General features: G+C 57.3%; 2 protein-coding genes across 2 annotated transcripts in view; one reads left to right on the top strand and one right to left on the bottom strand.

Moving 5' to 3' along the window:
* RAPGEF1 (Rap guanine nucleotide exchange factor 1) overlaps positions 1-7,804 on the top strand; it is a 68,727-nt gene extending 60,923 nt beyond the window's left edge. Inside the window, exons 18-24 of the mRNA XM_015594238.2 lie at positions 575-659; positions 772-866; positions 1,726-1,804; positions 1,912-2,013; positions 3,389-3,486; positions 4,596-4,724; positions 5,205-7,804. Coding sequence (XP_015449724.2) covers positions 575-659; positions 772-866; positions 1,726-1,804; positions 1,912-2,013; positions 3,389-3,486; positions 4,596-4,724; positions 5,205-5,355 — 739 coding nt within the window. The 3' untranslated portion in view covers positions 5,356-7,804. The remainder of the gene's footprint in view (positions 1-574; positions 660-771; positions 867-1,725; positions 1,805-1,911; positions 2,014-3,388; positions 3,487-4,595; positions 4,725-5,204) is intronic.
* A 690-nt stretch (positions 7,805-8,494) lies between these two features.
* Positions 8,495-16,974, bottom strand: PRRT1B (proline rich transmembrane protein 1B). Its single transcript, XM_015594097.2, has 3 exons — positions 16,953-16,974; positions 15,968-16,111; positions 8,495-14,750 (listed from the first exon to the last, which is right to left on the bottom strand). The coding sequence occupies exons 2-3, from the start codon at positions 16,040-16,042 to the stop codon at positions 14,601-14,603; spliced, it is 225 nt and encodes a 74-aa protein (XP_015449583.1). The 5' UTR covers positions 16,043-16,111; positions 16,953-16,974; the 3' UTR covers positions 8,495-14,600.
* Positions 16,975-16,980: the final 6 nt, after the last annotated feature.

The following is a 16,980-nucleotide window of genomic DNA, read 5'->3' as shown; positions in this document are numbered from 1 at the left end:
AGCCCCACAGCCTCACACCCTGGTCCTGCCAGGCCCGGGGACAGCCCGATGGCTGGGCCTCTTCTCCAGGTTGTGTTGTGTGACGAGTCGCCTTTGGACCAGGAAGTGGGGCGCCAGGGCGTGCGGGGCCTTACCAGGACAGGAGACAGATGACCGTGTTGCGGGCTGTGGTCAGCCCTTCTCTGCATTAACACAGCAGCTGTTAACTCTCGCTGTGCCGTCCTGAACGTTCCTGAGAACCCGTATGAAGGCTCCAGTCTGTTACCTGCTTCCTCCCCACCCCTTGTACCCCAGCCACAGATGTTTGTTGACTTATCACCTCGTTTGTGAGTGTTGTAGCCTTCATTCACATGACACCATCTCTGTCCCCACCAGGCCCCGGAAATGGGGCCAGGCAGGAGGTTCTCGAGCAACTGAGCTGTCCATGGGCCCAGATGGGGCCCACAAGATCCACCAGCAGAGGCAGGAGAGGGTGGACGGCATGGCAGCCTCTTAGCTCCGAGGCCACAGTGCAGGACCAGCCCAGCTCCCGCGTCCTGTCCACGCACCGCTCATCTCGTGCTCTGTCTTCCAGGCCGGGGACCTTGCATGATTTTCACAGCCATGAAATAGCCGAGCAGCTGACACTGCTGGATGCTGAGCTCTTTTATAAAATAGAGGTATGGCATCGAACGGGCGGGGGGAGGGCTGCTTGTCCCTGAACGAGAGAAACTGTCCCGTCACAGGGAAGCCAGAGGGCTCCAGCCCTATCCAGTCTGCTTCCTTTTTCAGATTCCTGAGGTTTTGCTTTGGGCAAAAGAGCAGAACGAGGAGAAGAGCCCCAACCTGACCCAGTTCACGGAGCACTTCAACAACATGTCCTACTGGTAAGAGGGGCCTCGGGCCGAGGGCCCAGTTCCCGTGCGGTGGCACATCTGGGTGGGCCGCTGCTTCCTTTGCAGGGAGGAGGAGGTGCCCCGGGGAGGAGGTGCCTTGCATCCTCCCAGCTCCTTCCGAGGCCCTGTGGCATTAACCGTGAACCGTAGGCAGCGGAGAGTGAGGGCACGGCCGGGACGGGCCGCGTCTGGCACGTTGGAAGGGGCCGTGCGAGGGCTGGTCGCGGAGGAGTCACACGCAGCAGGGAGCGCCAGGTTGCGTACTAACGTCTGCTGTAGGCGGTGGCAGGGGACAGGGTGTTACGTTTGCTTCACTGGAGCAGAAGAGGCAAAGCAGACTGGCGCTTCCTCCAAGTGACCAGCAGTGGCTGCTGTGAAGCCATAGCGGGTCCTGGCGTGAGGCTGGATTCGGCTTCGGTTGCCACCGAGATTCTGAGAGGTGCCCTCGTCTTGTCTGCACGGCGGCCTCTGAACCCACTAGCTCTGCCGAGCTAGTGCTGAGGCCACGCGCGCAGTGCTCCCCGCCTCAGTGGGGCTCGGGGTCAGCACGTGGTAGGAAAGCTCTTCTTGATCCTCCAAAGCTGTCGTGGGTGTGGTCAGGTCCCCATCCCTGTGGCGGGCACCCACCGGCCACCAGATTTCTCTGTGGCCTCTTGCCTCTCTGGGATGACGTGAGCTCCCTGAGAACAGAGACGAGGGCTACACTTGGTGCCTCGCAAGCCCTGGGCACTCGGTGGGCGTGGGCGTGTGACCAGCTGCTGCACATGTTCGCCTCCCCCTGCGCCGGGGCCACCCAGGAGCCTGAAGGAAGAGATCGGCTCGGCCATTGTCTTCTCTTTGGTTGGTACAGGGTCCGGTCGATAATCATGCTTCAGGAAAAGGCCCAGGACAGGGAACGGCTGCTCCTGAAGTTCATCAAGATCATGAAGGTAGCCGTGGCACTGCCCAGAGCCCGCCCCTCCAGGCCCTGCCCCGGGAGGCGGGAGGCCCCAGGCCGGCCACCCTGCCCTCACGGCCACCTCGCCTCTCTCTGCAGCATTTACGGAAGCTCAACAATTTCAACTCCTACCTGGCCATCCTCTCAGCACTGGACTCGGCGCCCATCCGCAGGCTAGAGTGGCAGAAGCAGACCTCAGAGGTGAGCGGCCGGGGAGGGAGCCAGGAGGTGCATGGCCCTGGGTGGCGGCTATGGCAGGGCGTACTCAGGAGTGGAGACCTGGTCTCAGGTCCCTGCTCTGCCACCAGCCTGCTGGGTGACCGGGGCAGCCCATCCCACCTTAGTCTCCTGTTTCCAACCTCCAGTCATTGGCCCCTGCGGGCCTTCGAGGTTGGCGCTGGGGTTGTTACGTAGTGGAGTCCTGCCGCCTGCTCCTCGGGCCTGTACCTGGGTCCTGGCTTCACCTGCTCCTTCCTCGGCCCATGCTTCTGGAGGGGCCGCTTTGGACTGGGGCCACGTGGGCACTGGGGCTGTTCTGTGATCAGGCCAGATGTCATATTGGGTGGCTTATTGGGTAAGTGTTAGAGGGAGGAGGATGGGGCACTGAGCGACCATGTGACCGCGGTCCGGCCTGGAGTCCAGGAGCCCCCTGAGAAAGTGTTGGTCTCGCCAAGACCTGAACAGGGGGTTTCCTAGGAAAGGAGGGGAGTCCCTGTCGGGGGACAGAGGAGTGCACAGACCAGGGGAGGTGGGAGCTGGTGGGGGCCTGTCCCCCCCATGCAGCAGGACAGAGGCCAGCATGGCCACAACACTGGGGAGGGGACCGGCTCTAATCACAAGGGCCTTGGGAGCCTGGCGAGGAATTGGACCTTTATCCTCTGTGGGAGCTGTCCCTTCAGAAGGGAGGCAAAGCCCACAGGGCTGAGCCTTGGCTGGGCCACCCGGGGAGTCATCTCACAGGACGACATAAAGGGACAGTTATAAAACAGTATTGTTTGGAGAAGAGGGACATTCACACTGGTTGCTCCAGGGACTCACAAGAGGTCCTGAGGAGGCAGGCTTCCTGGAGGTGGTGACGCACCAGGGTGAGAGGCACCTAGCAGGTGAAGAGGCAGGCAGCTAGCGTTCCAGGCAGGGGCAGGGTTGGCCGAGTCCCCTGGGCGAGAACCCTATGCTGCTTGCAAGAGCGGTGAGGCGCAGTCACCTGCCCACACTGGTGGACTGGGCCTTGAGAGCAGTGAGGAACAAAGGCAGGCTTGGGGGTGCAGTGACACAGTTCGGTGGGTGCTTCAGGAGCTTGCTTGGGCTGCAGCACAGAGCAGAACCAAGCAGGGGCCCAGGCTCCGGGCCCTGTACACACGGTGGGTGCCAATTAAAAAGAGACACGGTCCTGAGCCGGCATAAGCTTGTCCCCAAAAGGCCTGGTCTGCCCGCGGCCAGGGCTGGGGCCGGGCCTGGTTCTGGGTTCGTGTGTATGGGCGCCCGCGAGCACTGGCAGAGGGTGTGTGAGGAGTCGGTGGGCGGGGAGCGGCCATGCGCCATGCCGGTGCTGAGACCGTGCGTGCCCGCTGCCCAGGGCCTGGCGGAGTACTGCACGCTGATCGACAGCTCATCCTCCTTCCGTGCCTACCGGGCCGCCCTCGCAGAGGTGGAGCCGCCGTGCATCCCGTACCTGTGAGTAGAACCCCCGCCTGGGCTTGCCCCCCAGTTTCTCTGGGGGTGATCTATCGCGCTCCCTGAGAGAAACTCTGCTTAGAGGTTTCCAACTGAGATGATTGTACTTTAACTTTCAATCATGTAGCAAGAAGCCTGTTTTACTTTTAAACTGAAAAGAGGCGTCCAGTGAAAACGGTTCCGTCTTTCCTGTCTCCCAGCCGTGCTCCCAGTTCCTGCCCTGACTGGCCCCTTAGCACGTTCAGGCGCGCGGCGTCCTGCCATACTCCAGCAGTCCTCAAACCTGGCTGCATGCTAAACCGCCTGAGGGACCCCGAGAGCACCTGGCATGAGAAGCTCCGAGACTATGTCCCCGGCGTGGAGCAAATAGGTGTTTCCTGGGAAGGGTCCCCTGGTCACCTAAGCATGAGAAAATCAAAACTGAACAGGCTTCTTTGGTGCAGGTCTCATCAACGCCCTTAGCACGCTAGTGGACACAGACTCTCCCGAGAGGGACAGAAGAGTCGGCACTGTCCCAGGGCGGGGCGTTTGATGAAACATCCTGCGGAGACACACACGCCCGGCCTGTGCCACGCCCCGCCGCAGCCCCACTCCCCAGCCTTTCGGCCCTCAGTGCCGGCCCACTTTCCCATCAGGCTGTGGGAGGGTCAGCCAGGCCTCCCTGGGTGGAAGGACTGCCCGTCACGCATCCTTCGTGCTTACAGGCACCTTCCTGAACCTGCTAACGAGCGGCGCTCTCCGCTCTACCCCTGCTTTGGGGTTTCGTTATGTTTTCCTGTGCGTTTATGAATTTTGCATGAGCAAACCCACAGCTCTTCCAGCTTCCGCTGCAGCAGGTGGTCCCTGACAGCCCTCTGCAGGCCGGGACAGTCCCTGGAGGGCCTCTGCAGCAGGTGGGCACCGGAGCCTCCGGGACCCGGCTTTCCCAGGGGAGTCGGGCATCCACGCCGGAAGAAGCGAACACATCTCAGGGTGCCCGTGGCCTTGGTAGCTGCTCGGGCACGGCCCCGAGGCCTGGGCCCGGTCAGGCGGTGGCTCCTCTGGTGGCTCAGTTGACCCAGCCACCTGAGTCACTCTCCAGAGGTAACCGGGCCTCTCTGTCCTCCCAGGGGGCTCATCCTGCAGGACCTCACCTTCGTTCACCTGGGAAACCCAGACTATATAGATGGCAAGGTGAATTTTTCCAAACGGTGGCAGCAGTTCAACATCCTGGACAGCATGCGGTGCTTCCAGCAGGCGTGAGTGCTGCGGGCCGGGGGGCGCTTCCGGACCTCCGCTCCGGGACTGGGCCGAGGTGGGAGGTGACAAGGGACCTGCTCCGTCCAGTCTGGCAGGGGGACATGACAAAGTGTGCAGCACGGGCTCAGCACAGCGTGGCCCATGTCCTGCACCCGGCTGTCCTCTCGTTTCCTGCACAAGGAAGCTGGTGGCCGGCCTGGCTATGAGGGGGAGGTTGGGGAGCTCTGGCCCACCTGAATCCGGGGCGGTGGGGGGCAGGCCCAGATGCAGGGGTGCAGCTCGAGGAGACTGTGCAAGGAGCAGAGAGCACAGCTTTAGGGGCCAGTCCCTGCTCCGCGTGCCGGGGGCCGCCATGTAGAGTGCAGGCAGCAGCGGCCCGTGCCGCATCAGCTTGCTGGGACTGCGCCCGCATCACCGCCTAGAGCCCACGCGCTGCTGCCCACACTGGCTCTCACCGGCTGCCCTCCTCCCCCCACCAGGCATTACGACATCCGGCGAAACGACGACATCATAAACTTTTTCAATGACTTCAGTGACCACCTGGCCGAGGAGGCCCTATGGGAACTCTCTCTGAAAATCAAACCCAGAAACATAACAAGGAGGAAAACAGACCGGGAAGAGAAGACCTAAGGGCAGGTGCCGGAGCGAGGAGAGCGCTCAGGAGAGGCTCAGCGGGCGGCTCCGAGACCGGAAGGGACTTTGGACCTGTTAGGTGGCAGCAGCGAGCGCCCGGCCTCAGAGCCACAGGCCGGCCGGGCCGGAGCCCGAAGCCTGCGGCCGCGCCCACAGCCCACGGCGGAGCCGGCAAGCAGGTCTCGTCGCTGATCGTGAACTGGTGGTTTTCTCTCTTGGTTTTGGTTTCTGCCTTCGCTTCTGTCTTCCCCTCTCCCCCTTCTGCCCACTCCCCCTCCGCCCGGGAGCAGCACAGGGGTGTCACCGGCAGCCAGATGTCCCCAGAACAGCGGGGGTCTTCACTCCTCCCTGAGTCCCAGGGTCTTGCGTTTGCCGAAATGACAAACGAACGAAGGCTCAAGGACCCTTTTGGGGGCTGCGCTCCTAGCAACCTCGAACAAAGGGGACATTGAGTTGGGTGGGCAGGGAGCACAGGAGACGGGGGAGGCTAGTGAGCGGCTCAGATGGCCCAGAAAGGTACGTCAGGTGATGTCTCAGCAGCCCTGGGGCTGGCGCTGCTGCCACGGTACTGGCCCCAGCTGCGCTGCTGCCCGTGGGCGCCCCAGGGCCCCCCCTTGCTGAGCCGTGAGCAGTAGGAGTGGCGTCTGCCATCTTTTTGTCCCTTCGTCTCCCCCACCTGACGCTGCCAGCCCTCCCCACACCATCCAGCGTCACGGGGGCTGGGAGGAAGGGGTGGAGCCAGGGAGGACCTTGCCATCCAAGAAACATGTCTTACCTGAGTGGGGGCCAACAGCTCCCGGAAGGTTCGTTCAGAGAGGGGAGAGTGGGGGGGTGTTTCTGTCCTGGGGGGGCGGGGGCCCTCGGCCGCGTGCCCTGTGCCTTAAACTCCTGCCCGCGGGCCCCACCTGCCTGCTCCATCCAGGTGGGTGGCAGGGGTGACTCTTGCTCACCAGAACTGTCCATCAGTGCTCACGCTCCCCTGGGAAGGACGAGTGTCCCTGGGGGACCAGGCCCTCCCCCTACGCAGCAGTCACGTCCCCTCCCCCTCGTCACACCCACTCTTGCTGCCGAGGTTGACAATCTGAGGCTAGGTCTGTAGGCTCCGCACACAGGTGCCGGCCGGGGCCTCCCATGGCCAGGGTGCCGCGCCAGCCGACGTGGGCCTGCGGGCGGGGCTCCCGTGCCAGCCCAACAGCTGCCCTGTGTCCCGCTTTGCGTGATGGAGTGCTCACTTCTCCTGGGGTTGGAACTTGGTCAGTAGACGCCGGTCTGACTGTGCTTAGCCCAGAACAAAGCAAAGCAGCAGCATCCACGGCTGTTGATGATTTAGATTTGGCTTTTAAAGAAACCACCATGTCCCTTTGAGTCCCTCACGGGTTTTTGAGCAGCTTGGATTGAGACAACTTGGGCTGGTCTTTATTCTTTCTGTTCGTCCTGTACATAGAGGGGAGGAGTCTATGAAATGTCGGTTCCGGTCCCCCAGCGGTGACCCTACCGGTGGCCGGCCGGAACGCGTCACTTTATTATTTAAGGAGCGTGTGTACAGAGTCGCTGTTTCTTAACAGTAGCGTGTGCGGGGTTGGGTTTTACTTTGTTCCGGATTTTTTTAAGTGCTCTCATTTCAGTCTCTCCCTCCCCTTGCCGGCCTCGCCCCGCTCTGCCGAATGCTGCCGTGCGTGCTCGGGGACCGCTGGGCACTCGGGGCCCGTGGACGTGGGAACTGTGGTCCCCCCCGCGTTGCAGAGGGCCCCTGGGGTCTCCTGTAGCACGGGCAAAATCTAACAGTGTTTCGGTCTCAGAACCCAGCCGCTCATGGACGGACGCGCGTCTGCGCCCCTCCGCCTTGTTCTCAGCCACGAGCTGGACCGGGGCGGTGGGGCTCAACAGACCTGCACCCACACATCACCCCCCTTCAGGAGCCCTCGGCGGTCTGAGCAGAGGGGCCGGCGTGTCCGGTGACCCCTGCTTGAGGACAGCAGGTGTGACGTGCGTTTTAACTTACTGGCTGACAGGCACCGCACGCCGCACCTCACTGACACCCTCTTGGCTCTAGGGGTTGCCAGACCCCAGGCCAGCGCTGCAGCCTGGCCGCCGTTTGTCTGTCTTGGGGGCTGGGCATGGGAGTCGGTCCTCAGACAGACAGACGAGACGCGATCGGGCCGGTTTGGCCCCCTGCAGAGAGTCGGAGCTCCCTGCGGGTGCGGGTGGAGCCAGGGAACGGGCAGGCACGTGCCGCGTCTGAACGGCACCCCAGTTCTGAGAAGCGCCTCCCCCACACCTCCCCAATGTTACATTGTAATATATATTCCCAACTAACCTGGCTGATAGTGGCATCTTCCTGCAGACATTTCAAACCTGTAACTTTTATATGAAAGGAAAATAAACACGTGAAAGCCGCCAATGTGTGTGCAGCACGTCACATATGTCTAAGTGACAGTCAGTTCAAGCTGTCTCCTTTTTCTGCGACCTCCCCGCAGACAGGGCTCCTGGTGCACAAAGGGCACAGGTCACTTACCCCGGACCCGCTGGCTGCTGCGGGGGCGGTTCCGGCAGAAGAGGATGTAGTCCCTGGCATCAGCTTATTTAGGCGGCCTGCCGAGTCCCCTCGAGCCTAGGGGCTGCATGCTTAACCAGCGCCCTAAGGGGCTCGGATCCAGGCCCACCCACAGGTGGGCTTCTGAGGCGCAGCGGCCATGTAGCCCATCATGCCTTTGCTCGCTGGGGTACATGATTTAGGAGCCACGTGAGAGAAACTTTGGGTCAGTCTCACCCTGCGTTTGCTGGGGACATGCTAAAGGAGCCTGGCCCTTGGCTGATACGGGCTTCGGTCCTGGCTCTGCGGCTAATGAGCCAGGTGACCTCAGGTAAGTGGTCCCTTCTGTTCCCTCGTTTCCCCAGCTGAAGTGAGGTGATGCCCGCTTCTATCTCATAAGGTCCACGAAAGCCCAGTGAGCGTCTAGTGAGCTGCCGCCACACGAGCATGTGTCAGCACCGGGCGCTTTGCAAACGGCTTCACCCCATTCAGGCCTCTTAATTTGAAAATCACACAAGCGAAACATTTACAGCCGCGTAAGTGCTACAAAGAAGAGGTACTTTAAATCTGCTTTGAAATCCACTCACAAACATCAGGTCCAGACAGGCTTAGCAGGTAATTTATGCGAAGCAGATAACTTCAGCCTTCCACAAACACCAAGAACAGATGGGAAGACGTCTCAACCCCACTTACGAGCAGAATACGACCTTGACGCCAAACCCAGACAGTGCAAGATAATTACAGGCAAATGACAATGCAAAAACTCAAGTATCTTAGCAACCCCAATACGCCCCGACCAAGTCGGGATGAGAGGCGTCAGTAAGCTGGTGAGCGCACTTGACCCTGTATGCTAGACCCGGATGTGGGCGGGGCGCCCCCATCTAGTGTGCTGCTCCTTCCTAAGTGCAAGGAAGACCACTTCCCAGCCCCTTCCAGGTAGGCCCGGCCCGTGAGATCTGAGGAGCAGGTAAGTGTCACTTCGGGCTGGGGACTTGAGAATGAGTGTGCCACTTCCATGCTCTGTCCCCACCATGACGCAGATTCCAGGGGTTGACAGAGTCCCAAGCAGAGGAAGCCCAGACAGGGACCACTCCCACTTTCCCACACTGGACTCTACCTGAATGAAAAATGAACTTGTGCTAAGCTATTGGGACTTCAGGGTTTATAACGTTCCACAACGCGGCCTAGCCTCTCCTGAAGGCACCATGTTCACAGACACCATGTCATGTCAGGAAGGCCTCTGTTAAGAAACGCGACAGCCATTCACAATTTCTAACCAGAAAGCGAAAAACTCCCTTAATCTTATGTTACCCTCCAAAATCCTACGCCAGATTATACTTAGCGGTGAAATATTCAAAGCGGCCCCTTTAAAATCAGAATGAGGTAAGGATCCCACTAACGACCTGTCTGCTGCTGTACCGGAGATCCTAGCCAAGGCAGCACGGAAACTCTGAGATTTCTGAGAGAATCTAAGAGATGGTTGGATGTACAATCAGATAAAAAATGAAACATGTTCCTACATACAATCAAAAATTAGAAAACAATTCTTAAAGGATCCCATTTATACTGGTGTCACAAAGTCTTAAGATACTAGGAATAAACCCAACAAAAGATGTGTAGAAAAAAATGACAATCCAACAAGAGAATATAACATTTGTAAATGTTTATGTACCCAACATTGGAGCACCTAAATTTAGAAAGCAAATACTAACATCTAAAGGGAGAAACAGACAGCAATACAGTCAAAGTAAAGAACTCTGCTACACCACTTACAGCATCCAGACAGAAAAGTCAATAAGGAAACATCCTTAAATAATACTTTGTGCCGTGTGCACTTAACAGATATACAGAACATTCCATCCCAAACCAACACCTTCTCAAGCACACAGGGAACATCCTCTAGGATAAATCCTGTGTTGGGCCACAAAACAGATCTTACTAAATTTAAGAAGACTGAAGTCACATTGTCCATCTTTTCCGACACGACGGTCTGAAACTAGAAAGCGATCACAGGAAAACTGGAAAATTCACAATAGGTGGAGATTAAACAACATGCAACTGGACGACCAATGGGTCAAAGAGGAAACCAAGAGATCAGAAAATACCTTGAGATAAGTGAGAACGGAAATACAACATGCTAACACTTACGGGATGCAGCAAAAGCAGTTCTAAGAGAGAAGTTCATAGCAATAAATGCCTCGCTACATCAAGAAACAAAAATCTCAAACAGCCTAACTTTACACCTTAAGGAACTAGAAAAAGAACAAAGCCCAAAGTTACTAGGAGAAGGAAATAAAGATCGGAAATGGAAATAAATAAAATGGAGACTAAAAAGGCAATAGGAAGGATCGATGAGATGAAGAGCTGATTCTTTGAAAAAATAAAATTGGCAAATCTTTAGATTCACAAAAAAAAAACACCTCAAAATCAGAAATGAAAGAGATGGTACAACAGATACCACAGAAATGCGAAGGACCGTGAGTCCACGATGAACAACTATACACCAACGAATTTGACAACCTAGAAGGAATGGATCAATTCCTAGAAACCTACAGCTACCAAAACGATCATGAAGAAATAGAAAATCTGAACAGACCAATTGCTTGTAAGGAGATTGAATCAGTAATCAGCCTTCCAACAAGATCTAGAACCAGACGGCTTGCCTGATGAATTCTATCAGTCAGCGAAGAATTACAATCAATTCTTAAACTCTTCCAAAATGTAGATGAGGAGAGAACACTTCCAAACTCATTTTACAAAACCAGCGTTGCCAGATACCAAACCAGACAAGGACACCAGTGCCTGCATCTAATGTACGACTCACCTGGGCTGCATAAAGAACTCTGAATCGATAAAAGACAATCCAGCATCAAAGAGACTTGAACAGGCACATCAGAGAAAAAGATATCCAAATAGCCGATAAACATAGGATAAAAGGCTCAACATTAGTCATCAGAGAAATGCAGGTTAAAGCCACACCGAAATGCCACTCCAGTTTTAACCACCAGACGTGCTAAAACTTGTAAGACCGACAAATCCCAGGGGTGGATGAGTATGAGGAGCAACCAGAACACCATCCACTCCTGGTGGGCTGCAGCCCCACAGCCTCTCACTGGGCTGTAACGTGCATGTGCTCACAGCTTCCTCGGCCAGGCTCCTTCCCACTGTCAGGTGAAACCCCCAAGCCACACTAGAGTTCCCTGACAAACGTTTTAACACCTCTGAAGTCAGGATGCACCTCATCGGAATTTTTCTGTTGCACTCAACGTTTCAGATTCGCCCCAGCTACCTCTCCACCGCGGGAGCCTCGGGCCAGCAGGCTGAATCCTAAACCTGGAATTGCTGAGTCGAAAGGCGTGCACATTTCAGCTTGTGTTTTAATTACAGCACACACGAATACATCCTATTTTTAAATTCAGCAACGCATTGCACAGCTCCTAGTCCCCGGGCCGCCACTATCAGCAGTTTGGAAGTCCGTGTTCTTTGCACATACATGCACATAAATACATGCTACATATGTTACTAAGACACCATCAGTCTACTTCCCACAAAGGCTGTGGCTGCATACCCACCAGTAACACATGCGAGGCTCTGTGTCCAGTCCTTCCCCTGTGGATGTATTCAAGCTTTCTCGTTTTTTTCTTAACCTGATAAGTAAAATCAACTCATGGTTTAAATCTGTACTTTTCTGAAGTCAAACCTCAGGCTTCCCCTCTCTGGTTCTCCTCTCTCCGTTCTCCCCAGCACCCTGGAGCTGGGTGTCCTCCTAAGCTGCCTTCTGGGGCTAGAGCTTTATACTGTACTTCGTTAACCCATCTGGATTTTTGCATACGAAAATATTTTTTTCCAACCAAACAGGCAACTCTGCTTCATATGAGCCCCCCCTGACTCCATTAAAATGCCTCTTTGATCAGATAGTAACTCCCCATACATACTTAGGATGTTTGCTGGACTTTGTTATTTTTCACTGATCTGTCGCTGTCTTGGTTATTGTAGCTTTATGGTAAGTTTTACTATCTGGTGAGGAAAATCTACCCTCATTCAACATTTTAAAAACGTCATTAGCAGTTTTTATACGTTTCCTTTCCATGTTAATTTTTAAAAACATTTTTGTCATAGTTTTAAAAACTTGGTTTTCTTGTTGGAATTTCATTAAATTTCTTTAAAGAGACTAGATATTTTTATAATAGTACATCTTCCTATCTATTTTGTTCAGCTTATTTGTTTTTGGTTTTTTGATAATTTTTTAAAAAGCGTTTTCTTCACTCGGGTCCAGATCATTATTAACTCCTAGATTTTACTGTTTTTATCACTATAGTGGGTGGAATTTAAAATATTTCCCACTTTTAACTGATTGTTGCTATTCACTATTGTATATTTCTTTTGTACCCAACTATTTTACTGAGTTCTCTTGTCCTGATTTTTTCATTGGCTCGGGGATTCTAGCTAGAAACTCAAGTTGTCTCCTAATTTTCACATGACAGATTTCACTTCGTTTTTACATTAGCTAGAACCTCGAAACAATGTGGAGTAGTAGACAGTAGGGGGCACCCATGGGTTGATCCTGATCATAACAGGTTTTAATGGTTTTAATTTCCCACTTAACGTGCCCGTAGCAGCCGCAGCAGATACCAAACCAGACAAGGACACCAGTGCCTGTATCTAATGTAGGACTCACCTGGGCTGCGTAAAGAACTCTGAATCGATAAAAGACAATCTAGGACTCACCTGGGAGCTCATTAGAAATGCAGACTCTCATTGACCAAATCAGTCTGCATTTTAATAAGATTTCCCAGGTATTTCACATATAAAGGTTAAGGAATGCTAGTCTAAGTACTTAAGAGTTTAGTAAGAACACCTGCGGCTGTTAAATTCTACCAAGTACATTTTGGCATCTATTGATCCCTAAAAAATTGTTTCCACCTTTTTTGTGGCTGCCATACGTTTTAGTTTTTGACGTCCTGAATCGGGACCAGCCCTGTGGCCCAGAACGCGAGGCCACCTGTCAGGGTCCCAGCACCGTAGCTCATCACTTACACCCTCATCCACTCCTCACCAGTTCCCTGGCACCTCAAGGGCTGAGATGGGACAGTGTGCGTCAGCTCCCGGTGTTCCGGCTGTGAGCAGCACACAGTGGGTGCGCAGAAAGCACCCAGTTCAACTTGAACTGTCAATCTTCTATGGCTCAGTGGAGGCCCCCTTCTCTCTCAGTGCTCATGGTTTTTAACTGTCAAGTCACAGGCCCATTTGAGGATCTGGTGACAGCTCCAGACTCCTCCCCAGGAAGACGCCCATGGATGGGTTCCTGTCTGCCCTGGCCGTCCCGAAGCTCATGGTAAACCCTTACCCCCCAGGCTCCCATCACTTTTGGCTGTGGAGGTCCCAACAGAATTTCCTGCCGCCCGTACCCAGCAGCTGCGCTCCCGAGGCGCCCACCACAAGCCAAGCCCTGCGCTGGACACCCCGGGGTTCTCTCACTGAGTCCGTCTGTGCCTCCAGGGGGCAGGTTGTGCCATCGCCCCAATTTCCTTGAGAAACAAGAAACCGAAAGCAAGGACTGTTCTCGGGGCTGGATAAGCCGCGACAGTGACTGTCAGTTACAAGTCCCCCGCTGGGAGTTCCCTGGGGACCCTCCTCTGCAGACGGTTTGAATCTTGGTAAGATGAGGGGCCGTTCTCAGACCACAGCCAACTGGACTGGGGTGCCAGGCGTCTGACAAGGGCACCAGTGTACAGACAGCTCTGTAGGCTGTCCAGCAGCCTCTGGGGTGACCTGGTGACAGTGCTTCCCAATCAGAGTCACCCTCACCACATGGGGACCCAACTGATCTTCCATCTTTGGGCAATAAAGTTAGGGACAGAGAGAGCAGAAAACGCAGCTGGAGCGGGCAGAGCTGACGCGCCCGTAGGAAGAGGTAGTGAGCGGAAGCCAGGAGGCAGCGAGGAGAAAGTTTCTGGTCAAGAAGCCCCTGGAGAAGTCGGTCTAGGGAGAAGCATATTGCACCTCGGGGGCCGCACAGTGAGCAACACCCGGGCACCCACCAGAGCTGCCCGTGTGCGAACGGCATCTCGGGCGCGGGCTGGGAGCCAGCTGTTGGCAGATGCCGCTGGCCCGACAGCCAAACGCTGCCCTGTGCAGTTCTGCCCAGGGTGGTGGCCTTATTTATGGGCCAGACATGGGGGCCTCAATTTCTGGACAAGGGGACAGCATGAGAGAGTCTGTCCCGGGATGGGGCAGAGGCGCAGAACCACCAGCCAGGAGCTGCCCATGACCCCACCGCAGCTCCGCCCGGCGATCACCGAGCTAGGCTGGAGGTGGGGAGGCCGGAGTTTGCAGCGTCCTTCCTGACGGCTCAGCACGGTGAGAGCTCCGGTCCCTCTGATGGTGTCCCAGGGGTAAAGTAAAGGCAAGGGCCACGGGGCCCAGGCAACACAGTCCCAGGAAGACCTCAGGAGAGGCGCCGAAGACGTGGGCCTCTGGGAGCCCCATCCCACAGCTGGGCCTGGGCCCGGGGGCCACCTCAGATTAGGACACCGCCCGAGGCCACCCATAGGGGCCGAAGCCCAGCCACAGTTGGACAAACCCCACCCTCTTCTGCCCCTAGCTCCCCTCCGTAGGCAACAGCGACCAGCAGGCATAAAAGTCCACAGAGTCCGGCCGGGTCGGGTGTCCCTGGGCCTCCTGGCATCCCCGAAGGAGCCACTAGTCCTCAAGGGAGGTAGAGAGCCACCACCACGTAGATGACCCAGCTGGTGGACACGAAGACCCCGAAGAGCAGGCTGAAGAGCACGAGCGAGCGCGCCTTGCGAGAGGCCTCCTCGGCCTGGGCCAGGTCGCCCCTGCTCAGGGCGGCACGGGTCTGCAACGAGACGGGGCGAGGGGCAGGGTGAGGGGGGCAGACGCGAGAGCCCGCTCCTGCCCGCTGCAGCCCCGTCGGGGCCAGGCCCTGCCCCGTGCGCAGACCCGGAGGTGGGGACCTGCCCAGGCCACCGCGCATAAGGGAGCAGGAGCAATGGACGTGATGGCTGCCAGCTCGGGCACTCGCCGGGGGCCTGGAGCCACGCTTTGGCCTCACCTACAGTCCTCACAACTCCCCTGAGGCTGCTGTCCGTGTTGCCCCCGCTTTGCAGATGAGGAAGCAACGTCTCAGCGAGGTTAAGGGACCCACCCAGGGCCACACAGCTGATGGCGGAGCCAGAATTCACAGGCAGGCAGTGGCGTCCAGAGCCTCACCTCTAAGCTGTCTGGAGAGCTGCCTACAGTCCCCGCTGGCTTATGACTGGGGGGCCTGATGAGTCGGGGTGTCAGGGCTATGGCCAGGTGAGCCGCAGGCAGCGCCCCCACAGGCTTGCCTACTCTGTCTACTAGAACGTTCTCACGTTGGCGTCACTGAGCCCAGAGTGCAACCTAGCGCAGGGGTAACCGTCAGGAGGGGAGACAGGACGGAGCGAGCTAGCACGACGGTGGGCGGGCAGGGCGTGAACGGACAGGTGGCTAGACAAACGTCCGGCTATGGCCAGGTGAGCCGCAGGCAGCGCCCCCACAGGCTTGCCTACTCTGTCTACTAGAACGTTCTCACGTTGGCGTCACTGAGCCCAGAGTGCAACCTAGCGCAGGGGTAACCGTCAGGAGGGGAGACAGGACGGAGCGAGCTAGCACGACGGTGGGCGGGCAGGGCGTGAACGGACAGGCGGCTAGACAAATGTCCAGTGGATGGACGGAGGAATGAGTGGATGGGCGGAGGAATGAGTGGATGGACGGAGGAATGAGTGGATGGGCCGGGGACGACGGTCTCTACCCCATTACACACAAACCCCCCCTGGGGTGGGCGGTTCCTCGGGCCTTGTCACTCCGTCACGTGAACTTTTAGCCAAACTTCCTGGAGTGGATCTTGAGTGGCAGGGGGCAGAGACGGAACAGGGGCCAGGGCCCCACAGACCGCTGGCTCTGATGTCCCCACCCCTGCCGCCCTCCTGAGAGGGAAACCCCAGAGCCCCAGATGCTGTGTGGACCCCCACCCGGGCCACCAGAGACCAGCGGCTGTACCCAGGGCCCGCCCCGCCCCGCCCCACCCACCTCATGGGAGTAGACGATGGCAATGAGCCCGGTGAGCAGGCAGCAGCAGAGGGTCACCAGCACGGACTCCATCATGTAGTCCTTGGGCAGCGGCCTGTGCTCCACCGTGGCGGAGGCTGGCACGCCGGCCAGGGCGCTGTTGTACTGTGAGGGCGGAGGCCACGGGCGTGAGGGACTGGGGGAGCCACCCCAGCCTCCAGACACCAGAGCGAGGATGCAGACAGGGAGGGGCCCTCCGCCCACCTCCAACCCCTCCCAGGGCCACCCAGGGCTCAGGTCAAGGTTCCCCTTTAGCCCTCTCTCTCCACACCCCCAGCCTCCCCTCAGCCCCCAGGGGCCCTCTTAGTGCTCAGTCCACGGTCCAGCCACCATGTGTCTCCATGTCCTCACTGGGCTCCCGACCTGGGGGACCTCTGGGCTCTCCACACACCGCTCAAGGTGTTTTGTTGGTGTTTTTTTCTAAAAATCTAATCATCTCCCACCCAAAGGCCACAGGCCACTTTCATTGGACCCCACCTTCCCATCCTCCCCTCCCCCCCAGTAAGCTGCACGACCACCATCCCCAAACTCCGGGGCCTGGCTGCCCTCCGCACCTGTGCCCCCAGCCCAGACCGCTGGCCCTTCTCTCCTCCACCTGAATTCTCCCCCTCACCCCTCAGAAGCCAGCTCAGCCCCCACTTCCTGGGCCTGCCCAGGCCCCAGGCTGGGGTAGCCCTTTCCTTTCTCTCCTCGGGCACAGAAGGCCGGGAAGGGGGGGAGGTGCTCACCGTGACCTCCCATCGCCCGGGAGCCAAACTCTCCCACGGGGGAGGGGCAGGTGGGGCAGAATGAGGGAGGGATGAGGAGGGATGAGGAGGGGCGAGTGGACATCAAGCGAGGGGAGAGCGGGGATGCCTAGGAGGGAGCTTGGGGGGTAAGGTGGGCGTGGAGCGGGCGTCTGCGTCACGCAGGGGGTGAGCGGCGGGCGGGGGGCCACCCCACTCACCACTGGGAAGGGCGCGAAGAGCGGCGCG

This window comes from Pteropus alecto, unplaced genomic scaffold (assembly GCF_000325575.1).
Source record: "Pteropus alecto unplaced genomic scaffold, ASM32557v1 scaffold67, whole genome shotgun sequence".
NCBI lineage: Eukaryota > Metazoa > Chordata > Mammalia > Chiroptera > Pteropodidae > Pteropus > Pteropus alecto.
This window is presented reverse-complemented; position numbering and strand designations above follow the sequence as displayed.